General features: G+C 38.8%; 1 protein-coding gene across 4 annotated transcripts in view; it reads right to left on the bottom strand.

Annotated features, from left to right (window-relative positions):
- LOC131076332 (uncharacterized) overlaps positions 1 to 20,765 on the bottom strand; it is a 242,703-nt gene that overhangs the window by 78,343 nt on the left and 143,595 nt on the right. For all 4 annotated transcript variants that reach the window (XM_058013472.2, XM_058013473.2, XM_058013474.2 and 1 more), the window contains exon 7: positions 18,960 to 19,100. In XM_058013472.2, coding sequence (XP_057869455.1) covers positions 18,960 to 19,100 — 141 coding nt within the window. The remainder of the gene's footprint in view (positions 1 to 18,959; positions 19,101 to 20,765) is intronic.

The raw sequence follows: 20,765 nt of genomic DNA, 5'->3' as shown, positions 1-20,765 counted from the left end.
CAATCTTGCATTGCGTGGGATTGGATCTTGTGGGTTTCAACCCCTCTTTTGAATGTAAAGTCTCTCCTAAGTGAAAACCATCAACCCTAGTGACTCTCCCTTCTCTCTCCTTGGAGTTGGGGAGGGGAGAACGACTAGGGTTCGATTTTTCCGTTTTACAGTATCAAACCACAAATCACCAAACATCGCCAATCACCCGATTCCATCAAAACTAATCTGCTTTACCGATTAAGGTCCTAATTGGCAGTCTTGACGGTAAACTCTATCAAACTGTCAAACTCTAACTCCGGTAGACCAAATTACTTAGCCAACAAGTCAATCACCGAAAACCAACTGTAAACATCATTAAACATCAGTTGACCTTGGTTGCCATCAATGACAACACAAATAATTGATCATGTCATCTTTCTGCTACCAGTACAGTCATCCATCATCATCGCATCCTCATCACTAATGCCAAACATGCCAACACAGGAGACAACTGAAAAAGAGGGTCCCATATGAAGGACTCCGCAAAGGCTATATTGCCTATGACATTGACGAACAAGTGAAGGCCAAACGGACGATGAAACTTGGTGAGAAGGAAGAGGAGCCAGTCGACCTAGAGGAGGTAGACTTGGAAGAGTACAGTGCAACCTTGGGACCGTTCCTGAAGATGGTACTAAAACTCAAAAATTTGTTCGTGATAGCGCTACAACCAGGCGAGCAGGAAGCCAGCCCTAATACACTCTACCGGGTGATCCCCAACCCTGCGGGCCCATCGCAGGTGGATGGCGAAAAAGTAACATAGTACCAGTAGTATGGAAGTCGGTACATAGATGGAAGATATAAAGGGGTGGGACCGACACCATTGGTTGATAAAATATGGGACTTGGAATATGTGGGCACGTGTTGTCCCGAGGAATGTTACAGGAGACTACCGCACGTGTGTGCATGGCTCCACGACTCCAAGATTAAAGTCCGACCTCAGTAGTATTTGACCGAGGTAAAGAGGAAAATGGAGGATTCTGATGATGAAACTGATACTAAAGGACCCAGCAAAAAGACGAAGAAAGGAGAAGTAGACAGTTGGGTAAAACCAAGTAGAAGAGCCAAACATCCGACAAGAAAAGCCAAATTACGCAAGCTAAGGAAGACAATAAAGGCACCAGAAAAAGAGGTAGGACCCGCAAGGGTACAAAAAAGCAAAAAAGCAAGCAATTGAGGGATCCGGTACCATGGCCACTTAAAGGTACGAGGACTGGAATTTAAATATATTTGCCAAGATACAAAATTGAAAAAGGTATTTTAAAAGGGGAATGCTAAAAATAGAAAAAGTAAGGCACAACTTGAAAATGAAAAAGAAGGGGCCAGAAAAAATTCAAAAATTAAAACAAAGGACAATTATTATAAAGTTACAAAAAGAAAAAGTGAAATTGACAAAGTATGCCCTAACCCTAAAAATCAAAAAGTTGTATAAGAATCTCTACCCAGCCATTCCAAGCACGTTGCGTAGGAAAGAAGCAGGAGGAATTGGGAGGCAAGATGATTTTGGGCGCGCAGCATTGTACGGATCCGTACGTCCTGAATCAGCACGAGGGGAGCAACCGTACGGAAGAAGCATACCTGTACGACGATTTCCGTACGGACTTTGGCACACGGGGACATTCGTATGAATTCCGTACGGCCTACGTTCCAGAGGGAGAAAATCAAACCTCGTACGGGGAGGATAGAGGAGGAAAATTGCACGCAGGGAAAAATGAACATCCCTGAAGCTCTCTATGGATTCGATATTCTAATCCCATCCTTGTTAAAGGGTCATCAACTCTTGGAGCACATTGTTTCCTCTTTTGGTTAATTTCTCGAACCATCCCTGTGTTATTTTAGCATAGGCCCTCATTGCTTCAAATTCAGTTGTTGTCTTTTGTGCAAGTGTTGCAGGAGGGACATAAGATTCCTCTACCTGTTGCAATGGTCTGAGCAAATGATCAATGTATCTTTTTGTTTGTTCAGCTCAAGCCTTACACATTTATTTCTCTTCCATTTCTTTCTTCAATCTTCTTAATATTGCCTCAAAAGAGTCCATAACTCCTCAACCTCTTGCTTCTTCGTCGCCTTCCCCATGTCCACTGATAAAATTCTGTAATCAGCAGGGGTCACCTCTTCAGCGAATTTATCTAAAGGTGGAACAGGAACATGCACAACCCGGTTTTGCTCTGCATCTCTAGTTATTTGTGAGTAGGTCCTGGGCTTCTTTCTTTCCTTTGTTTTGAGCTGTCCTACTCTTGCAAACAAGTCATCAAGACTTAGAGATGTTGTTCTTGTTGGTTGAAAATTTTGTACACTTGGGGAAATATACAAAATTGTGGTTTCAACCACAGCACACGAGTAAAAACTCTCCTAATTAAGGGAAGGCTCCCCCTATCTAACTACAACTTGGAAAATAAAATGGGATGGGACAGCAATCTTTCTTCTTTTTTCAAGAAAGACAATATCCTTTTCTCTTCACAGAAAAGGATAGCGATTGAATAACAGCAGTAACCACTTTCAAGTGAAATAAGAGAAAGGAAATGAAGTTTCCTGAAAGCGCAAAGACTTCCGTCACTTCCTTCGGGACGGGACAACAATATCAAGCTCAAAGACTTGACTATTGGAAGTCCTATCTACCCTTTTGCTATACTAAATTTTACAACGAATAAAAGATAATAGCTCAAAGACTGAAATAATCTATTCTTTTAACACAAAGACAAGAACTAGTGCAAGCTCAAAGACTTGCTGCTATTTCTTATCAAACAGTAATTTTTCCTCAAGAATAGACGCAAGCTCAAAGACTTGCTGCTCCTTCAAGAGAGTTTCCTATTTTAATTAATCTTCTCTACTTGCAGCTCAAAGACTTCAAATCAGATTGGACTAAGCTCCTTTAGAAACACTTTGCATAGAAGAAATAAAAGATTCAAACCCAAACATGTAGCTGAAAGACTCAAAACTTGAGTAATCCTTCTTTCTTATTCTTCAAAACCTTCAATTCACATGCATAAGCTCAAAGACTTCTTGCTGTAAATTTGGCAGAGTTTTTGCTTGCTTTCCAAAAGATAAAAATTACAATGGACCTCTCAAGTATTTATAGAATAGGAGCCATGAGAAAAAGGTGGGAGGATCCTAACTAACTTGAGAGATTCTCTCAACCACCAAGACTCATTCAATAAATAACTGAGACTTCATTAACTAACTAAGAGTTACTTTAACTAACTAAGACTTATTCCAACTACAGTCCTAATCGGACACAACTTGTAGTTGCCTTACATGTAATTACAGAAGTACAAGTAATGTGTAACTTGCATTTTACATAAATTACTTTTACATGTATCTTGTCAAAACAAAATTACAACTAAGAAATTACAAAAAGAGAGAAGATTCAACTAAGTGCTGAAAAACACTTAAGTTGAACTTTGTGAAAACACGAATCCTTGAAATTTCCGGATGCTTGCTTGTAGTTCCTCGGGATTCGGTTCATGGGTGTTCTTAGCAACAACCATAGTCTTCACAATAGTGTCGTGACAGCGGAGGAGTGCAGAATTGTCTTTATCCAGGATGGACTGGATCTCATGCAAAAAGGCTTGGTGTTTCATTAATGCTTGAATTGAAACTGCCGAGAATTGTTCACTCCTCCATTCACCATGAATCCTCATCTGTAAATCCGCAAGAACCTCTTCTTCTGGAATCAGCTCTCCATCCTGACTTACTATATTGCAAGAGGCCCTTTCACAATGGGAGACAATACCTTGATAAACTTCATCCCGGAATCTCCTTGCATCACTGATCTCTTCGATGAGGGATTTAAGAACAAGAGTCTTGTTTTCCATGAGTTCTTCAAATTCCAAGTACATGACCCTGGAAGAGATGATGGCGTGATCCTGCAGGATATTGAGCTGTTGTTGGGGCATGGTATGCCAGATTGCCAAACTTTTCTCAACACTTTCCAGATTCTTTTTGAAAGTGTTAGAAGTCTGATCCAATTTCTCCTCAATGGTTTCCAGCTTAGACATTATTTGAAAAATGTCTTTTATCACTTGCACGCATTGATCATGAAGTTGATCAACCCAAGAATCCAGTGCTTGTACTTTCTGAGCAGCCCTTTCCACTCCACGAATCGATTCTTGGGAACTAGAAGAACCTATGGAGTTACTCCCTTCAACAGCAGGTTTTGTGATTTTATGAATGGCTGCCATGAGCTGTCGGTTTTCTTCTTCTAGCTTGTTTTTCTTTGCAAGAAGATCGTCACACCTTTGCACTAGTGAAGCAACAAAAAACTGAGCATCATGTTTAATGACCTCATGTGTTTGCTTGCCCAATTCTACCCTTGTAACCTTATAATCAGCAACTGACATTTCATCAAGTGGTTTATCTGCAATAGGTTCCACAATTTCAGCTACTTTCATCTTGTTGCTATCAACAGTTACCCTAGAAATAGTCTTCGCCTTCTTAGCAACTTTGGATCTGGACTGTTTGAGTTGCTGGTAATCAAAGGCATCAGGTGAGATCTCTTGCTTCTTTCTTTTCGGGGTGAAAGAACTAAGCCATGGAGGCAAAGTCATCAACTCACTTCCTGTAGCAGCTGTAGGCAAAGGAGAAGCAGTTTCTGTTTGAATTACCGTGGTCACCCTGGGAGGAATATCTGTTTGAATAGCGACCACGGTTTGCTCAGTTACCAATGGACATGAAGATTGCCTCATGAATTCTTCAAAACCAGAAGTGGAAGTATCAATTTCTGATAACTGAATGCAAGTGGGAATATCTTCAGGAACTTTCAACACACTTTCTCGTTGTTGATCAGGAGAAGGCTCGTATGCTGAAATGGGAACTGCATTCTGAGGAGACTCATCAATGAGCAAATCAGGAGGAGAAAGAGGCGTCTCAATGGAAACCGGAGGAATGACCTCGTGCGGCGTGTCTGAAACTGGAGACTTAGACGCATCATCAGATTGCTGCCCCTCTTCTGGATTATCCAGATCGATCACCTGAACATGGAACCGTGATTTCTCCTTCCCACGAGTAGTTGTCTCCTCAGGAGGAAGCACTACTGCACGACTAACTCGTAACTTGATTCTTGTGCCTGAAGATGAAGCACCCTCCTTATTATCAATCTGAATCTCAGACTTCCGTCCAAGAGGCCCTATAGAATCATCTTCTTTACCAACCTTGATTTTGATAAGTCTAACAGCATTACTTTTTCAGCCATGCGTTAGTGTTGGCCAAGATAGGCTGAAATCTGTCAAGAATGGAGACGCACTCCTTGTGTGACCATTGGATCAAAGGAAGTGGAGCTTCCTCAACCCTTCGTGAAGTGTATTCAGGATCAAGTATATGCCCGTCATCGATCATCCCTTGTGGGATATCTGCCAAGTTCAAGTCAACAATTTGCTCAACAGTGAGCCTGCAGTAATCCATCTTCAGAACTTCGGCTTCTGTGCGGAGATCTGCCCAGATGTCTTCAATGCGATGAACATGTACAAACGATTTCTTGATCTTTTCCTTCATACCTCTATAATCAAAATCAGCTCTAGGTTTGAACCTCTTAAGCTTGATTTCCTGCAATTCAACCTCCATGGCCTTAGCCTTCACAGATGTGACAAGGGAGTATCGACCAATTTTCAATGGATTTGTGCTGGAGATCCCCATTCAAACCTTGTGTCTAGCAGACTGAAGAGTGTGAACGGCCATAATCTGTCTTCCCAACTCCATAAGAATTATCTTATCGGTTGGGTATCTTGGAAGCATGTATGGCTGTCCATCATAGCACCCAATCCTCATGTAGGTGAAGGTGGGAAATTGCAGGAATAAACACCCATACTCAGACACCTTGACCCATGCCTCATCTGATACTCTTTTATTTCTGAGATCCATGTCAAACTGACACATGAAATATCCAAAGAATGCATCTTGGACTCTTCTGAAATGCAGTCTGCTAGGTTTCAAAGGCAACTGGTCAAAATATTCCCAAACTGGTATAAGTGAGCGATCACCCTTGTTAGAAAGACCTGGAAAGTGTCTAAGTGATGCTGCTAAATATACCAAATAAGAATTCATGAAGAAGGTCATAGTGGTAGGAACTGCTGCAAGTTGTTCGCACAAAGCATCGCTGATGATTTCACCCCATGAAATGTGATGCGACTGCCGTATGAACATGATGAATTGATACATCCATGGCTCAAAGACATTGGAGTGCTCAAGGCCCAACATTCTGCTGAGAAGAGTGATGGTGTCTCCTATCTCCCACTTGAAATCACAACGGTACAACTTTGCCCATCTTGAGAAGGAAGGACGTGGCTCTTGAATCCACCTATTGATGTGGCGCTTGCAATCTTTTTCTCTTTTCACATAATACTCTACTGCACTTTCTTTGGTGATTTCCATATAAACAGGTGCAGGAGGTATTTTGAAGACCTTCTCGATTGTATCCGCATCAAGTCGAATTATAGCTTCACCATCATCATTTTTGATGACTCTTGACTCTTTGTCAAAATGATGGGCGCATGCGAGAACAAACTCAGGTTCTAAGGCAGCCACTGGGAAAGAAGATGCATGATGGATATGGCTGTCCAACAACCGCTGCAAGTTGTTATCCTGTGGATCTTCTACCCTGTGAATGAATTCTGCCATATCAACGTGCCCTATTTCTGTGTCCCTGATGCGATCCAATGGAGAAGATACCTGGGAAGGTGTAACCTCATTCTGGTATTTGTCATATTTGTATTTCATTTTCTTTGGAGTTGGCGACGCCGGCAAATCTGACATTGATTGTGAACCTGGAATGCTGTGATGAAGACTTAAAAGAGTTAAGGCCACATCATAATCAGCTGCAAATATCATTCTTTCTTTTTCAAATGGGTAAAACTTTGATCTCTGAATTTCAAGGTTTTGTGAGAGGAAGAGGGAAGATATGTACAAATGGGAAAATCTTGACTTTGACCAATTTCGGATCTTGGGAGAATTTTCGCAAGTATACAAGTTGGAAAGTACATACATGCAATCGGGGTTTTAAAACCCGAATACAAGTACACTTGTAAATTCGAAAATGGAGAAATGGATGAAAAATGGGATTTTGATTTGCGGAAAATGATGGAAATGGAAAGTACGGATATGGGGAACGTGAATGGATAGAAACGGGAATATCCGGGATAGTCATTTTCATGAAAATGGGAAGATCTTTTCAACAATTAATCCGGTTTTCAAAACCCGAATTTGCAAGAGAGGGGTATTTCACACTTTTCAAGCTTGGAATTTTAACCAGAAATGATTAAATTCCTTAACCGTACGGGAAAAACAAGAATTTCCAGCGAACTTGTAATCAAGATTAAAAATCCCGAATACAAGCTAAGATGGAATTTTGAGAAGAATAATGCAATTTAACAATTGCATTTCAAAGGGAAGATTTCTTTCACGAAAACCAATTTTAGGGGAAGAACATCACATGCCAAAAAAAAAGAGAAAACAAGAAAATAATAAAAAGAAGAGAAGAAAGGAAGAACATACCTTTATTAGAAATGCAAAATGCTTCTCCAACAATGCAATACTTCTTGAGATGAAGAAGCAAAACCGGACTATCAAAATCAAACCGCAATGCCAAACCCTTTACACGTTTTTGCAAGAATGTCTTATATGGAAAAACATGGTACCAAGCAAGGGCAAAATGTCATGTAAAATGCTTGAATGCTTCTTAAACCTCAACGCCTTGATGCTTCAAGCTAAAACGATCCATGTTCTAGAAGATGCGTGGCATTCAATACTTCTAAAACGCAGCCATAATGTTTCACGTTAGGAAAAAACATGGCACTTGTTGCATAATGGATATGGCATCATTAAATGACTTAAAACTCCTCCCAAACTCCACGCCTAGGTGAGAAAGGGCAAAACGATTTAGGAGTTTGCAATTTGTCAAAGATTTAACCCCTCAAAATGTGGCATTAAAGAAAAACGTGGTTGCTGATTTAGGGCAAAAAACCAGCAAATGTATCCTCCAAATGGCGTGAGAGATGTCCAACAATGCATGAAGATAGGATGCAAACCAAAACGCCTCTTTCCTCCAACAATTTCTCCACAAAATTCGCCTTGAAAAGGTCAAAAATCGTTTTTCCCTTGAATTTCGGGTTCTTTGGAGCAAAAGACAAGTTCGATTTGTTCAAAATGAAGCAAATCGGGTTTTAGATAGAAAACAACCAGTTCGATTTTCACTTTTCCCTCTTTCATGCCAAAATCGGGTTTTAAAAGACAAATGACAAGTTTAATTTTTCACTTTTTCATTCATCAAGCCAAAATCGGGTTTTTTTGGACAAATGACAAGTTTAAAATTGTCAAAAATGCACTTTTATGTCAAAATCGGGTTTTAGATGACAAACTGCAAGTTTAAAAATACTTGTAAGGGGGAAATAAAATCCCTACAACAAGTAAAAAACACTTGCACATATGTAATGGGGATTTAAAATCCCTATTACATGCGAAAACCATTAAAGTAGGGGTTTTTTGAACAAACTGCAAGTTTACTTGCAGTTGAGCCAAAAAACCCCTATTTTAATTAAAAATGACCAAAAAACAATAAAAAGAAAAAAAAACATTAAAGGGGAAACTTAAAGTAAATTACAAGTGACATATTTAAAACAAAAGTGCACATGTAATTGATCAAAAATTCCCCTACAAAGACCATAACAATGAATATCATTAAAACTTGCAGTTTGAAGAAAATTCTCCACCTGCAGTCTGGGTTTTAAAACCCGAAATTGAAGGAAAGGCATAGCAAACGAACCCAGAATTGGACGAAATTCGAAACGTAGTTCGAGAATGGACTGAGGATTAAGCCAGTCCAAGGATTAGTCAAAATTCTGCCTTGGGAAGCGTGCCATAGAGTAAAAATTTTCATTTTTTCACAAAAATTTCACCGTAGTGGTCCTTCATTTTTGGAAACAAAAATGAGGACAACAGTTCTCGTTGATGTTTTCTTTTCTTTTCTATTCCCAACATCCTATTGATCAAACAAAGGTTGCTTGTAACAAAGTTTGTTGTGGAAAACTTGTGTTGCTTGAAGGGTTGCTTTGATGTCATTGAACCAAGAGGCTAGATCTTTTTGTTTCATCTTCGATTGCTCCTAGATCTTTAAGATATGACAATAGACTTGCCAAAATGTCTCATAAGGTAGGAAGCAATTTCTATATTGTGAAGACCGCAGATGTAATTCACAACTTTGTGAGAGCTTGTTTCAGAGATTCAAACATGCATAGAGTTTATGGATCTCATTTGTCAATATCAACACGAACTAGTGCTTAAGAAGGGTGGTATTTCTATATGTACAATTCTAGTGAAGTTAGAGTTAGACCATCTATCAACATATTCATGCTGGCTTTGGACATTTTTGAGTTGCAAATGTGATCATTTGAGTAATTGTAAACTTATTGATATTCTAATATGGCTCCATATTTCCTTGGAAAACAAGGATATTGATAATGGTTTGCACATTGAAAAAATTCTTGTGTTGAAAAGTGGAACTAATAGTGACATATCACATTGTGGTACATAGTTGAAGCATTGTGTGAAAGAATTGTGAGAAAAGTTCCTTTTCCTAATCTCCAAAATCTTTAGGGAAGAGCTTCTGGGATTCCACAAAAGCATATTGATATTGATTTGCACCTTGAACAAATTCTTGTGTTGATAACTAGAACTAAAAGTGACATATCACATCATGGTACATAGTTGAAGCATTGGGAGAAAGAATTGAGAGAAAAGTTCTTTTTCCTAATCTTTAAAAGCTTTAGGGAAGAGCATCTCAGCTTCTGCAAAAGCAGGTTTCATCGCCTTCTGCCATTGCTCTTCCTATTAATTTAAACAAGAGGCAGGTTCTTTCATTATGATATGACAAGAAAGTGTTCATTCAAGACAAGGATCAAAAAAAGATTTTGGGAACAACATGAGACTCTTGTTAGAAGGGACTCTCACACAAATAGTTTGTGTTGAACCTAGAAGCAACACAAAGAACAAATCAAAGATAAATTATTAGATGGATCAATCTAGTTCACTTGCAAGTTAAACTGAACATGCGAGGGAAATGGACAGCAAATGCACGAACACCATTAGATATTTAAAGAGGACACAAAGAAAACATAGTTTTTATCATAAATAACAAGATATTACACATGATCAATGCAGTACTTCAAAACTAAAACTTGATGATAGGGCATTGAGAATATGTTATTGATGCAATCCATGCAAAGTTCAATCCAATTAGATAAATGCAGATCAGAATTATAGAACTATCAGCTCAATAATAAAATTGTTCAGTTCCAAGAATCAGTAGTGTGCCAATCAATTCAGTTGCCCAAACCAATCGTCGAACTGGAAGTTGAAGTGTGGTTTAGTCACCTGTAATGTCTGCTCCCTTCTGTGAATTTGTCTTGTCTCATTGAGCATGTAACACAAAACAAAAAAGATGTGTACTTCACAGATGTTATGAAGATACAACAAGGTGATCAACACACTACAAGTCTCGCAAATGTGAACTTGAAAATAAAAATATAACTCGAATATGCTCACATCAGAAATGTCTTAAATTTCATCAATGACAAAAATTTAATAGAACAGATGCCATGTCCCCACTTTAGCTCTGTCTAGCAGAGACATGTGAGTCAACTTATTATGGGGTCTTGTAGGCTGATAGTGGTGGATAGAGACTCAGTGAGGATATTCAGTGTTTGGGATTTGGTGTTCTAGCAGTAGTAGACTAGTTTGGAGCATTTCCTTAATTTTAGGAGGCAGTTTCTACATTTGTGGAGGCTATTCCTACTATTTAGGAGGTTATGACAGTATCCAGGGTTGGGTTTCCATGAGACTATTCCTTGGTTTCAGTTTCAGAAGATTTGGGTATGTTTCCTAGTTTCTAGGAGCATCCCTAGATTTTAGGGATAAGATTGCCAGTGGATCCATGATTTCCGACTTCAATCACAGACAGGTGGCAGGTTCTGTTTCAGGCTTTTGGAGTCATTTGAGCCTTCTGCAGCTATTTGGGTTATATTTTTAATATATTTAAATATTTCCTAAGTTAGCGTTTAATTAATTAAATAAGACTATGTTTATAGCCATTTTGGAGTAATAAGGGGTTTTTAGCTTCATCTGGATGCATATGCCCATCTGTTATAGCTCGTTGGAAAGGTCTTGAACTTTTCTAAATGTTTCCCATTTGTCAGGGACCCTTTTGATGAACGGAATTCTTTTATATTAAAAAAGTGGTGTTTTCTCTATACTTGGCGACTAATTATGAGAAATAAGACTCTATAAGCCTAAGCGCACTTTTCATACACTTTTAGGGTTTGAGCTAGAGGGGAGGAGTTATAAGGAGATAGTAACCTAATTATCATCTATGTTTTACACATTTCATCTTTGATTTGGAGAATTTGCTCTGGAGAGCGATTCGGCATCTGCGACGAAAACCCCAGGGTCTTGCCTATCTGGGACGTAGCCCCCAGCACAGTGGTTATTTGGTTCTTGCATTCACTTTTCAGTACCTTAGAGTTGGTACGACATCTTTTCTGGAGGATTCAGTGAACAGAGAGTTAGGGTTCAGCATGGAGATTGGGGTTTTCAGCTTGACATCACCTAACAGCCGTACGGCTGTACTTTGCAGCCATTTCTCTTCCCACGTGAAGCTACGTAAGAGCTTTGGATGTTTGTCGCAGCCTCCTTCTTGATTACAGTATTCACTCTTCATCCAAGTTGGACTCATTGTTATTGTAATCTTCCTAGAATTGTTTAGAATCACTATCTGGATAATTATTTGATTTAAATAATCAGAAATCTGCTTGGTACGATTCTGATTTGGCTGTGTATGAACATTTATTTCCAGTACTCTTTTCATGTACTTGTTCTTCAATTATTACTTGCTGAAAAACTATCAAAACATAAAAAGAATTCAACCTTCTGCAACTTCTCTCTATTTCTAGAAGATTATAGTATAGTAATAAACAGGAAATTCAATTAAAAATAATTAAAACACCTACAGCAGATCAGCGAAGGGATCCATCAGGGATCTTTCAGTGGTATTAGAGCCTGCATCCTGCCAGCCTGTAGGGTTTATGAGAAATTGTCACATCTGGGTAGTTGATAAAAAGTTTTGATAATTCATTCCAGCATCTGGGTATTTGATAAAAGGTTTTGATAATTCATATCAGCAATTGGGTAGTTGTCAGCCTACACATTTATGCTTCCAGTTGACAGCTGGTAAGACAATACGCTGGCCAAAGTCCCAAAATTGTTGAGAACAAACTTTTATTTTGACCTACGGGATCCGTTGGGATATTAGTTTAGTTACAGGTAAATACCATGGCTAGAACTAAAATTGGGCACTCAAAAGTTTCATCTTCTCCAGCACGTAAAAGTAGGATGCCTCCTGCCAAGATATTTAATGATACAATTATGAGCAGCTATCATCAGTATTGTTCTCTTCCTAAGATGATACGTGAGCTCCTTTCCTTCACACAATTTATGGGTGTACCCGGAGCAGATGAAGATAAATTGGTAGCTACAAGTTCAGATCAGTGGCAAAGAAGGAGAGAAGAATCAAGGGTGCAAGAATCAGGAATGGACAAAGAACTTTCATTTAAGGGTAATATACCTCTACATAAGAATGTTTTGGTGCCCTCAAGTTTTGATGAGTGGGACAAGAATTTATGTGATGGTTTTGTTAGACATGTGGATTCAACTCAAGGAGACATTAGGACAGCTTTGGATAATGAATTGTCCTCACCTTCCATGCAGGGGATTTCCCAAGAGGCAACTGACTTAGAGATTAGCAATTCTGATTTTTATGACAGCAATGAGGTACCTTTGCATCAGCTTGAGGTATCAATGTCTACACTTGTACAAGATGGTGCCGATGGGCTATCACATGAAGGTATTCAAATTTCGGGTACCAATGATGCTTGGAATGTTGAGAACTCATATCATGATGATTCTGATATTATAGATCAGACCTTAGAATCCAGCCCAGTATGTTCTCTTAGTAGCACTGGACCCCAGGATCGTGAGCCAGTGGGTTGTGCGGACACATGGGATGCAGAAGAGAGTGATGATAGTGCATTTTCAGCAGTATCATCATTGACGGATGTGGTGTTCTCAGAGGCACAGAGCAGCAGTACTTTGGATGAGGTTGTATCCATGGCCGAGTTCATACACGATGTTGACTACAGAGAGGTACAGGATACAGATACAACTTCTTTCCACAATGTAGATTTTGAGTTTGTACAGTTATAGGAGAGCCAACATTCTCGGACTCCTCATCACCTGATTGGACAACTCAAGGTTAATGACAGGCGTATAGACACAGTTATTGAGCATTTCGATGGCGCTCACCAGTTGTTGGCTACACATAGTTGGAGCACCCTCATGATTGATGAGCAGGGCAGCAGTGATTTTTCCTTACCAAAGTTTCATACTCTTTATGGAGCCATTAGGATACTGAAGCATGAGTATTTACAGTTAGTGGCTGACCGAGATTATCTCCTTCAGAGGGATTTTATTAGTTATGGTGCTTTGTTGAGGGAAGAGGAGGAAGTTGATATCCTCTCTCAGGAGCTTGAAGCGACTGTTGTTGCATGGGAGGATACCCAGTTGTCCCTTCAGGAAGCGAACTCCAGATTGGAGGAGCTTTCTGATAGATTGAGAGTGGCACAAACATCATCAGCGACAGATACAGTACGGTGTTCTACTATGACACTGCAAGATTCACCAGAGAGTTGTGATTTGACTCACGATATTACTCCATCATTGTTTTCACAAGCAACTAGCAGTTTGTCAACTGGTTGGGAGTATGATACTCCTGTTGACTTGTTTCATTCTCTGGAAAGCAAATCTTCTTTTACACCTCTTACAGCTGACGAGGGAAACCAGTATGTTTCACCGCAGAGACACGGTGCTCAGTTGAGGTGTATTATGGATTTTGGATCTCAGACATATGAGTTGTCTTCGGATTCATGGTTTGAGAGCAGTGGGAGTGATGATGAGTTTGATGGACAAGATTATGACACAAAGCCATTGAGTGAGCCTACGAGAGTCCATTTAGATAACCTCGCAAGGAGTGCACTTCATTTCTCTTTTAGTCCGATTGTAGATGATTGGATGGCTCGCAGATGTAAGTTGGTTTAGGACTTATACTATCCGTGTTGCGATAGTGCTCTCCCATCTTCAGAGGATAGAGTTATTGATTGCAGACACCTAATCCAGCAGTTTGGGATGGATTGTTTGCGGGATCAACAAACAATCAACCATTATGATGAGCAGTGACCATCAGAGTTTTTCATCTCCTTGACACAGAGACTTCATCTCCTTGACACAGAGACTTCATCCAGGATCATGCGGGAAGGATGATGCATGGATTAGCAGGTGTGTTGTTGTGGATGGTTATCACAAGTGTGAGAGTTTCACAGTGGCTGTAGAGAGACACGGTATCGAGGATGCCTCTTACTATCATTGTCTCTTCATGACAGATGGATGTGGATTTAGTTTTATTTGGGATCCAGGTGTTGATTCATTTGATACAGCATCTTAAAGGGATTATTGTATGTTGCTCCAGATATTAAGATTATATGGCACTTATATCAGAGGAGAGCAGCAGGAGCAGTTTATGTCCTACAGGTGGTTTGTGTGGGATCATGGTATAGACATGTGTAGTATCTTTCTTTCGTGGATCCTACATGGGTTGCTTCACTTCAGATGTATAGATGTAGTCATGGGTGTACAGTGGTTGTTGACACTTGGACGGTATGTTCGGAATTTCACGAGGATGGAGCTGGAGTTTACCCACTATCCATCTCAATTTATCGAGCAGAGTGGGACGACAGTTGATCCACAGGTTGATTGTCATCAGATAGCTGACGTGGATGAGTTATGTGATGTTACTCCTAGTGAGTACTTTGAGCCAGTTGATGTGGCAGTTTCACCTGATTCTCTAGACAGGGTGATTGTTTCATTGCTGGTTGGTGATTACATATTTTTAGATGCCAGCCTGGACAGTGATGATTTTAGTCAGTATTATATATTGTCTAGTGAGTTGGCATTAGATCTTCCGGCACATCAGCAGCAGTGTGTGGCAGTTGTGTGTCACTTGTGTTAGATGGGGTCAGATCACAGAGGGTCTTCCATGGATTGGCATTTATTTGATATTATGACGGATGTTATGCATGTTGGTGATCACAGACACACTAGTGATCTTCGCATTTATGGATATTTGATCTATGGAGATGATATAGTTTTCCATTGCTCACTTGAGGTATTCAGCGGGAGCTATGCTTCGCTCTGGGACCCAGGCAGTGTTGATTTGACAACACAGGTGCTTCAGCGATTTGAGGAGCCATTCCAGACCGGGGTATTGCATGTTGTTTATATCAAAGATGAGCAACAGTTACATGCAATGATTTGTTTACGTCTTCTTCGGGATGGTGGAGGATTGGTGTTTCAGTTGCTTGTGGGCAAGCATCTCCGAGAGGGGACGACTGTCATGTCCCCACTTTAGCTCTGTCTAGCAGAGACATGTGAGTCAGCTTATTATGGGGTCTTGTAGGCTGACAGTGGTGGATAGAGACTCAGTGACGATATTCAGTGTTTGGGATTTGGTGTTCTAGCAGTAGTAGACCAGTTTGGAGCATTTCCTTAATTTTAGAAGGCAGTTCCTACATTTGTGAAGGCTATTCCTACTATTTAGGAGGTTATGACAGTATCCAGGGTTGGGTTTCCATGAGACTATTCCTTGGTTTCAGTTTCAGAAGATTTGGGTATGTTTCCTAGTTTCTAGGAGCATCCCTAGATTTTAGGGATAAGATTGCCAGTGGATCCATGATTTCCAACTTCAGTCACAGACAGGTGGCAAGTTCCGTTTCAGGCTTTTGGAGTCATTTGAGCCTTCTGCAGCTATTTGGGTTATATTTTTAATATATTTAAATATTTCCTAAGTTAGCGTTTAATTAATTAAATAAGGCTATGTTTATAGCCATTTTGGAGTAATAAGGGGTTTTTGGCTTCATCTGGATGCATATGCCCATGTGTTATAGCTCATTGGAAAGGTCTTGAACTTTTCTAAATGTTTCCCATTTGTCAGGGACCCTTTTGATGAACGGAATTCTTTTATATTAAAAAAGTGGCATTTTCTCTATACTTGGCGACTAAAAATGAGAAATAAGACTCTATAAGCCTAAGCGCACTTTTCATACACTTTTAGGGTTCGAGCTAGAGGGGAGGAGTTATAAGGAGATGGTAACCTAATTATCGTCTATCTTTTACACATTTCATCTTTGATTTGGAGAATTTGCTCTGGAGAGCGATTCGGCATCTGGGACGGAAACCCCGAGGTCTTGCCTGTCTGGGACGTCGCCCCCAGCACAGTGGTTATTTGGTTCTTGCATTCAGTTTTCAGTGCCTTAGAGTTGGTACGACATCTTTTTTGGAGGATTCAGTGAACAGAGTTAGGGTTCAGCATGGAGATTGGGGTTATCAGCTTGACATCACCTAACAGCCGTACGGCTGTACTTTGCAGCCATTTCTCTTCCCATGTGAAGCTATGTAAGAGCTTTGGATGTTTGCCGCAGCCTCCTTCTTGATTACAGTATTCACTCTTCATCCAGGTTGGACTCATTGTTATTGTAATCTTCCTGGAATTGTTTGGAATCACTATCTGGATAATTATTTGATTTAAATAATCAGAAATCTGCTTGGTACGATTCTGATTTCGCTATGTATGAACATTAATTTCCAGTACTCCTTTCATGTACTTGTTCTTCAATTATTACTTGCTGAAAAACTATCAAAACATAAAAAGAATTCAACCTTCTGCAACTTCTGTCTATTTTTGGAAGATTATAGTAATAAACAGGAAATTCAATTAAAAATAATTAAAACACTTACAGCAGATCAGCGAAGCGATCCATCAGGGATCTTTCAACAGATTCCATTTCAAGATGATGAACTCCCATAATTCAAGATTCCATTTCAAGATGATGAACTCCCATAATGAACACTCTCCATGGGTTGATTTTTTGTTTCTGTTGCTGTGTCGGTGCTGGCAGGTTGCTGGCTTTTTGCTGTCTTAGCGGAGTGGGCGGTCTTTTTTGTTTGTATCTGCTGTCTCTCGGCCCTGTGGGGTTTTTGTCTATTGGTTTTGTTCTGTTTGGTCTTTAAATGATTTATCTTATGCAATCTTGATGTAAAGGGTTTCGGGTCCCTTCAAAACCTATTTTTTCCGTAATCAAAAACACTCTCCATAGGTTTTACCAAACTTGAAAAAAGAATGCAAGATCTATTGAAAAAAATATTTTTATGATTTTCTATCAATTGTTCAATTTCTCTATCAAAGTAGCTTCAAAATATGTGGAAGAAATCAACAATTGGAGATATTTATACCCCTTAATTTTCCTATTCAGTTCCTGGCTTAAATTAACCTATGTGAGCATCATTCTAACACTTAAATCCTATAAAAAGGTCAATCCTTTTAGGTGCAATCGTACTGCCAAACTAATACACAAGTTACCCTTGCATAATTTACTTACAGTTAAAATTAACAGTAAGGGTGTTATATCACTGAAAATTTCTAGAAACATACTTTCAGGTGGTTGGATTTCCATACCTTGATCGTATCTCTAATTTCCTCAGTCTCTTTTGGTTTTGCTTATGACTTCATGGGTGACTTGTTGTGTCCAAATAGTAATTCATTTTAAGCATGGGCTTGTTATATGCAGGTGAAAAAAATCTCCATCATACAATGCAATTGTCTAGTGGTCTTAAGGTTCTTGTGGTGTAACACGTTCATTTTAAAGGATGCTGTTGATACAGCAGCATCAAAAAGACAACCAAAAGAAAATTAAGAAGCATTTTAGCATACAATTATGAAATCATTATCCAGCAAAGTAATAAGTAGAATGTCAATATCTGCATGTAACATTGGGAGCATCTTAAAACAAATTATTTTGTCAGTAGGTATGGATGAAAACTATTAATGAAAGGTCGTGCTTGCATATTTCATGCATATTGAAAACTATTTGAATGAAAAAATAGGAAATATAAATAAGCAAAAGTATCTTTTGTGTGATACTAGAAAAGGATATTTGATAATGGCCTTTCAAGATCATATTCTGCCAAAAACTAGTCTAATCTTCATACTCTCAACCATAAGCATTACCTTATGAGAATTCTCACACCCTTTCTGAACTCTTTCCCAGGGCTAGATAACAATACTGTTAGAATTTCTGGTAAAATCCTTGGTGCTGACGTGATAGTGTTGGTCTCCTTTCACTCTCAGGCTTGATCTTTGTTGGCTTCTTGTTTCTGTGGGAAGTCCTGCCCTTGAAGGGATGTTTATACTTGTGCTATTTATTATGGCTTGGGTTTAACGCCCTATTGTTTTCTTCACCTTACTTTTGTGCTTTGTTTTTCATTGCTTTCAATAACCTAGGAGTTTTTACCATTATACTTTGTCCTTCTGGTTTATTGTACTTTCTAAATCCCATCGGCCTATTTATGTTATTCATGGACACTAATATAAGTTCATTCCTTTTCTCCACTCCAAATGTGTTCTTTCTAAATCCCATCGTCCTCTTTATGTTATTCAGTCAACTGCCAAAAATTTTAAAATTTAAAGAAGAGATATAGTAAATCAAATCAATTATCAAATAGACTTCAATACATCATATATCAAAGGTCTATTTTTAAGCTTAGACAATCTTCCGGATTTATCAGTTTGAGATTAAGGTGTTGATAGTTCTAAGATCCAGAATAGTGCATCCTTCATTTTCTTACCCAAACATTTAGGAGTATCATCAGAAAAATTGTGCATTTTGCATCTTTTAATTATCCAAAGTTCCCTATCCCACTTTCAACTAATTATAAAACAGCATTTTTATTTGCAAGAAACAGATAAATTATTATATCACCCTAAATATCCTAAACACCATACATACCTGCAGATGTAAATTGACTTCATCTGGTCGTGAAAGAAATGGAAAATCACCGCCACTCTTTAAAAATGCCTTCCTCGCACCAGGATATCTATCACCCAACTGGTCCTTCAATACTTGAGGTATGGCACAATAATCATTTGTCTGCTGCATAAACTAAATTAGACTACAAAATTCTAAAATAACGATTTTTCTAATTATATGGCACAAATATTAATTGCATCAAGTCACTTTATATCAATGATTATTAATAATTTTCTAATTATATTGGCACAAATGTTTATTGCATCAAGTCACTATATACCAATGATTATTAAAAAGAAAGAAAGAAGGATAGAAAGAAAGATTCTTTTATAGTCCACTATGCAGGATGGTCTATAAATGGGTCTATAGATGGCTTATAGCAATATGGGACTACCCTGTACTCCTTGCGGGAGGCACCTTACTGTTCTACAAACGAGGCATACATACCTTACCACCTATGGAATTCGAACTTGAGACCTCTCTTTCAAGAGCACAAATTCTCCACCACTAGGCCAACTCAGGCTGTACCATACAAATACTTGGGAGTTCAAAACGTGTGCAAGTTCATATATTAATAGCTCACTATTACTCTAGGAGGAGATAGATATGAACCAAATGCTTGATATCCTAACAGAAACAAACACCAGAGAAAAAAGAACCATGCATCATCAATTGCCCAATCCATGATAAAGGCCATCTCTCTTTTGTCTCCCACTTGTTTGGCAGTGTTTAAACTCTGCTAATATTTGCAATCTTGAGCATGATGTATTAGTGGTATTATTGGTACATATTTCAGCGTAGAAATATTTTATTTTTCTATGGGAATGTCTAGTGTTTATAATTGTGCGCTCATGAAGGACCATACTAATGGATAATATGATCAAACACATTATACAACTACGAGAAGGAGATCGGAAAGGGCTTTAAAAGGAATGACACCAGATGTTAGATCTAACGATAAGAATTAGAATTGTCCAAATAGAAAATATTGTTGAGGGAATGCATATTGAAACAAAGAAAAACAGTTCAGAAAGCAGCATAAGGAAAAGTGGATAAAATATGTAAGTCACAAGGGAGATGGATGTAGAAGAAATGTAAAGTCAAGAAAGAAGAAAGGAGATGCAATATAGTAGAGAGGCCCCTCGTGTTGACTTTCTGAGGACCCGACCAAACTCATGAGTCTGGATTTGAGGCACAATTGGCAAGTCTGTAGATTCGACTCACGAACTCAGCAAGTCTAAAGCCCATATTCATCAAGTCTAGAAGGCAAAGGGGTTATTAAAAAAATAAAATTAAAATTAAAATCCTTCCCTTACACTTGGAAAGCATATAACAAATTGAAACACTCACCCATTTTGATTTGCTCATTTGCGTTCAAACTATTTTCACCAAACTTGCATGTAAATGGACACAATATTAGATATAGACATAGCAATATTTCAAAATCCCTTAATACAGATATGGCAATTATATGTGTACATTTGAAATGCGATAATGAAATAGATATGTCCTATGGGGTAGTTTGATAGGATGTTTGACTGTCCATGTGAAGACAAGATAGGTGATGTAACAAGTGTGATAGGGAACTATTGAAGGGTGATGCACTCTAAATTTGGAGGCGGCAACATTATTGTTTTGGCATATAATGATTAGACATGCTGGAGGATTTTTTATGTTTTGGTGTTATGCTATGGCTGTTTCTTTTGCTTCTATATATGCAACATGTGGTGCTCTCTGATATGGCTTCTACTTTGAAGGCTAGAAAAGGTAAGAGTGGTACAACAA

The sequence above is a fragment of the Cryptomeria japonica genome, chromosome 11 (genome assembly GCF_030272615.1).
Source record: "Cryptomeria japonica chromosome 11, Sugi_1.0, whole genome shotgun sequence".
NCBI classification, from domain to species: Eukaryota; Viridiplantae; Streptophyta; class Pinopsida; order Cupressales; family Cupressaceae; genus Cryptomeria; species Cryptomeria japonica.
The sequence above is the reverse complement of the archived record's forward strand: the minus strand, read 5'-3'. Positions and strand labels throughout refer to the sequence as shown.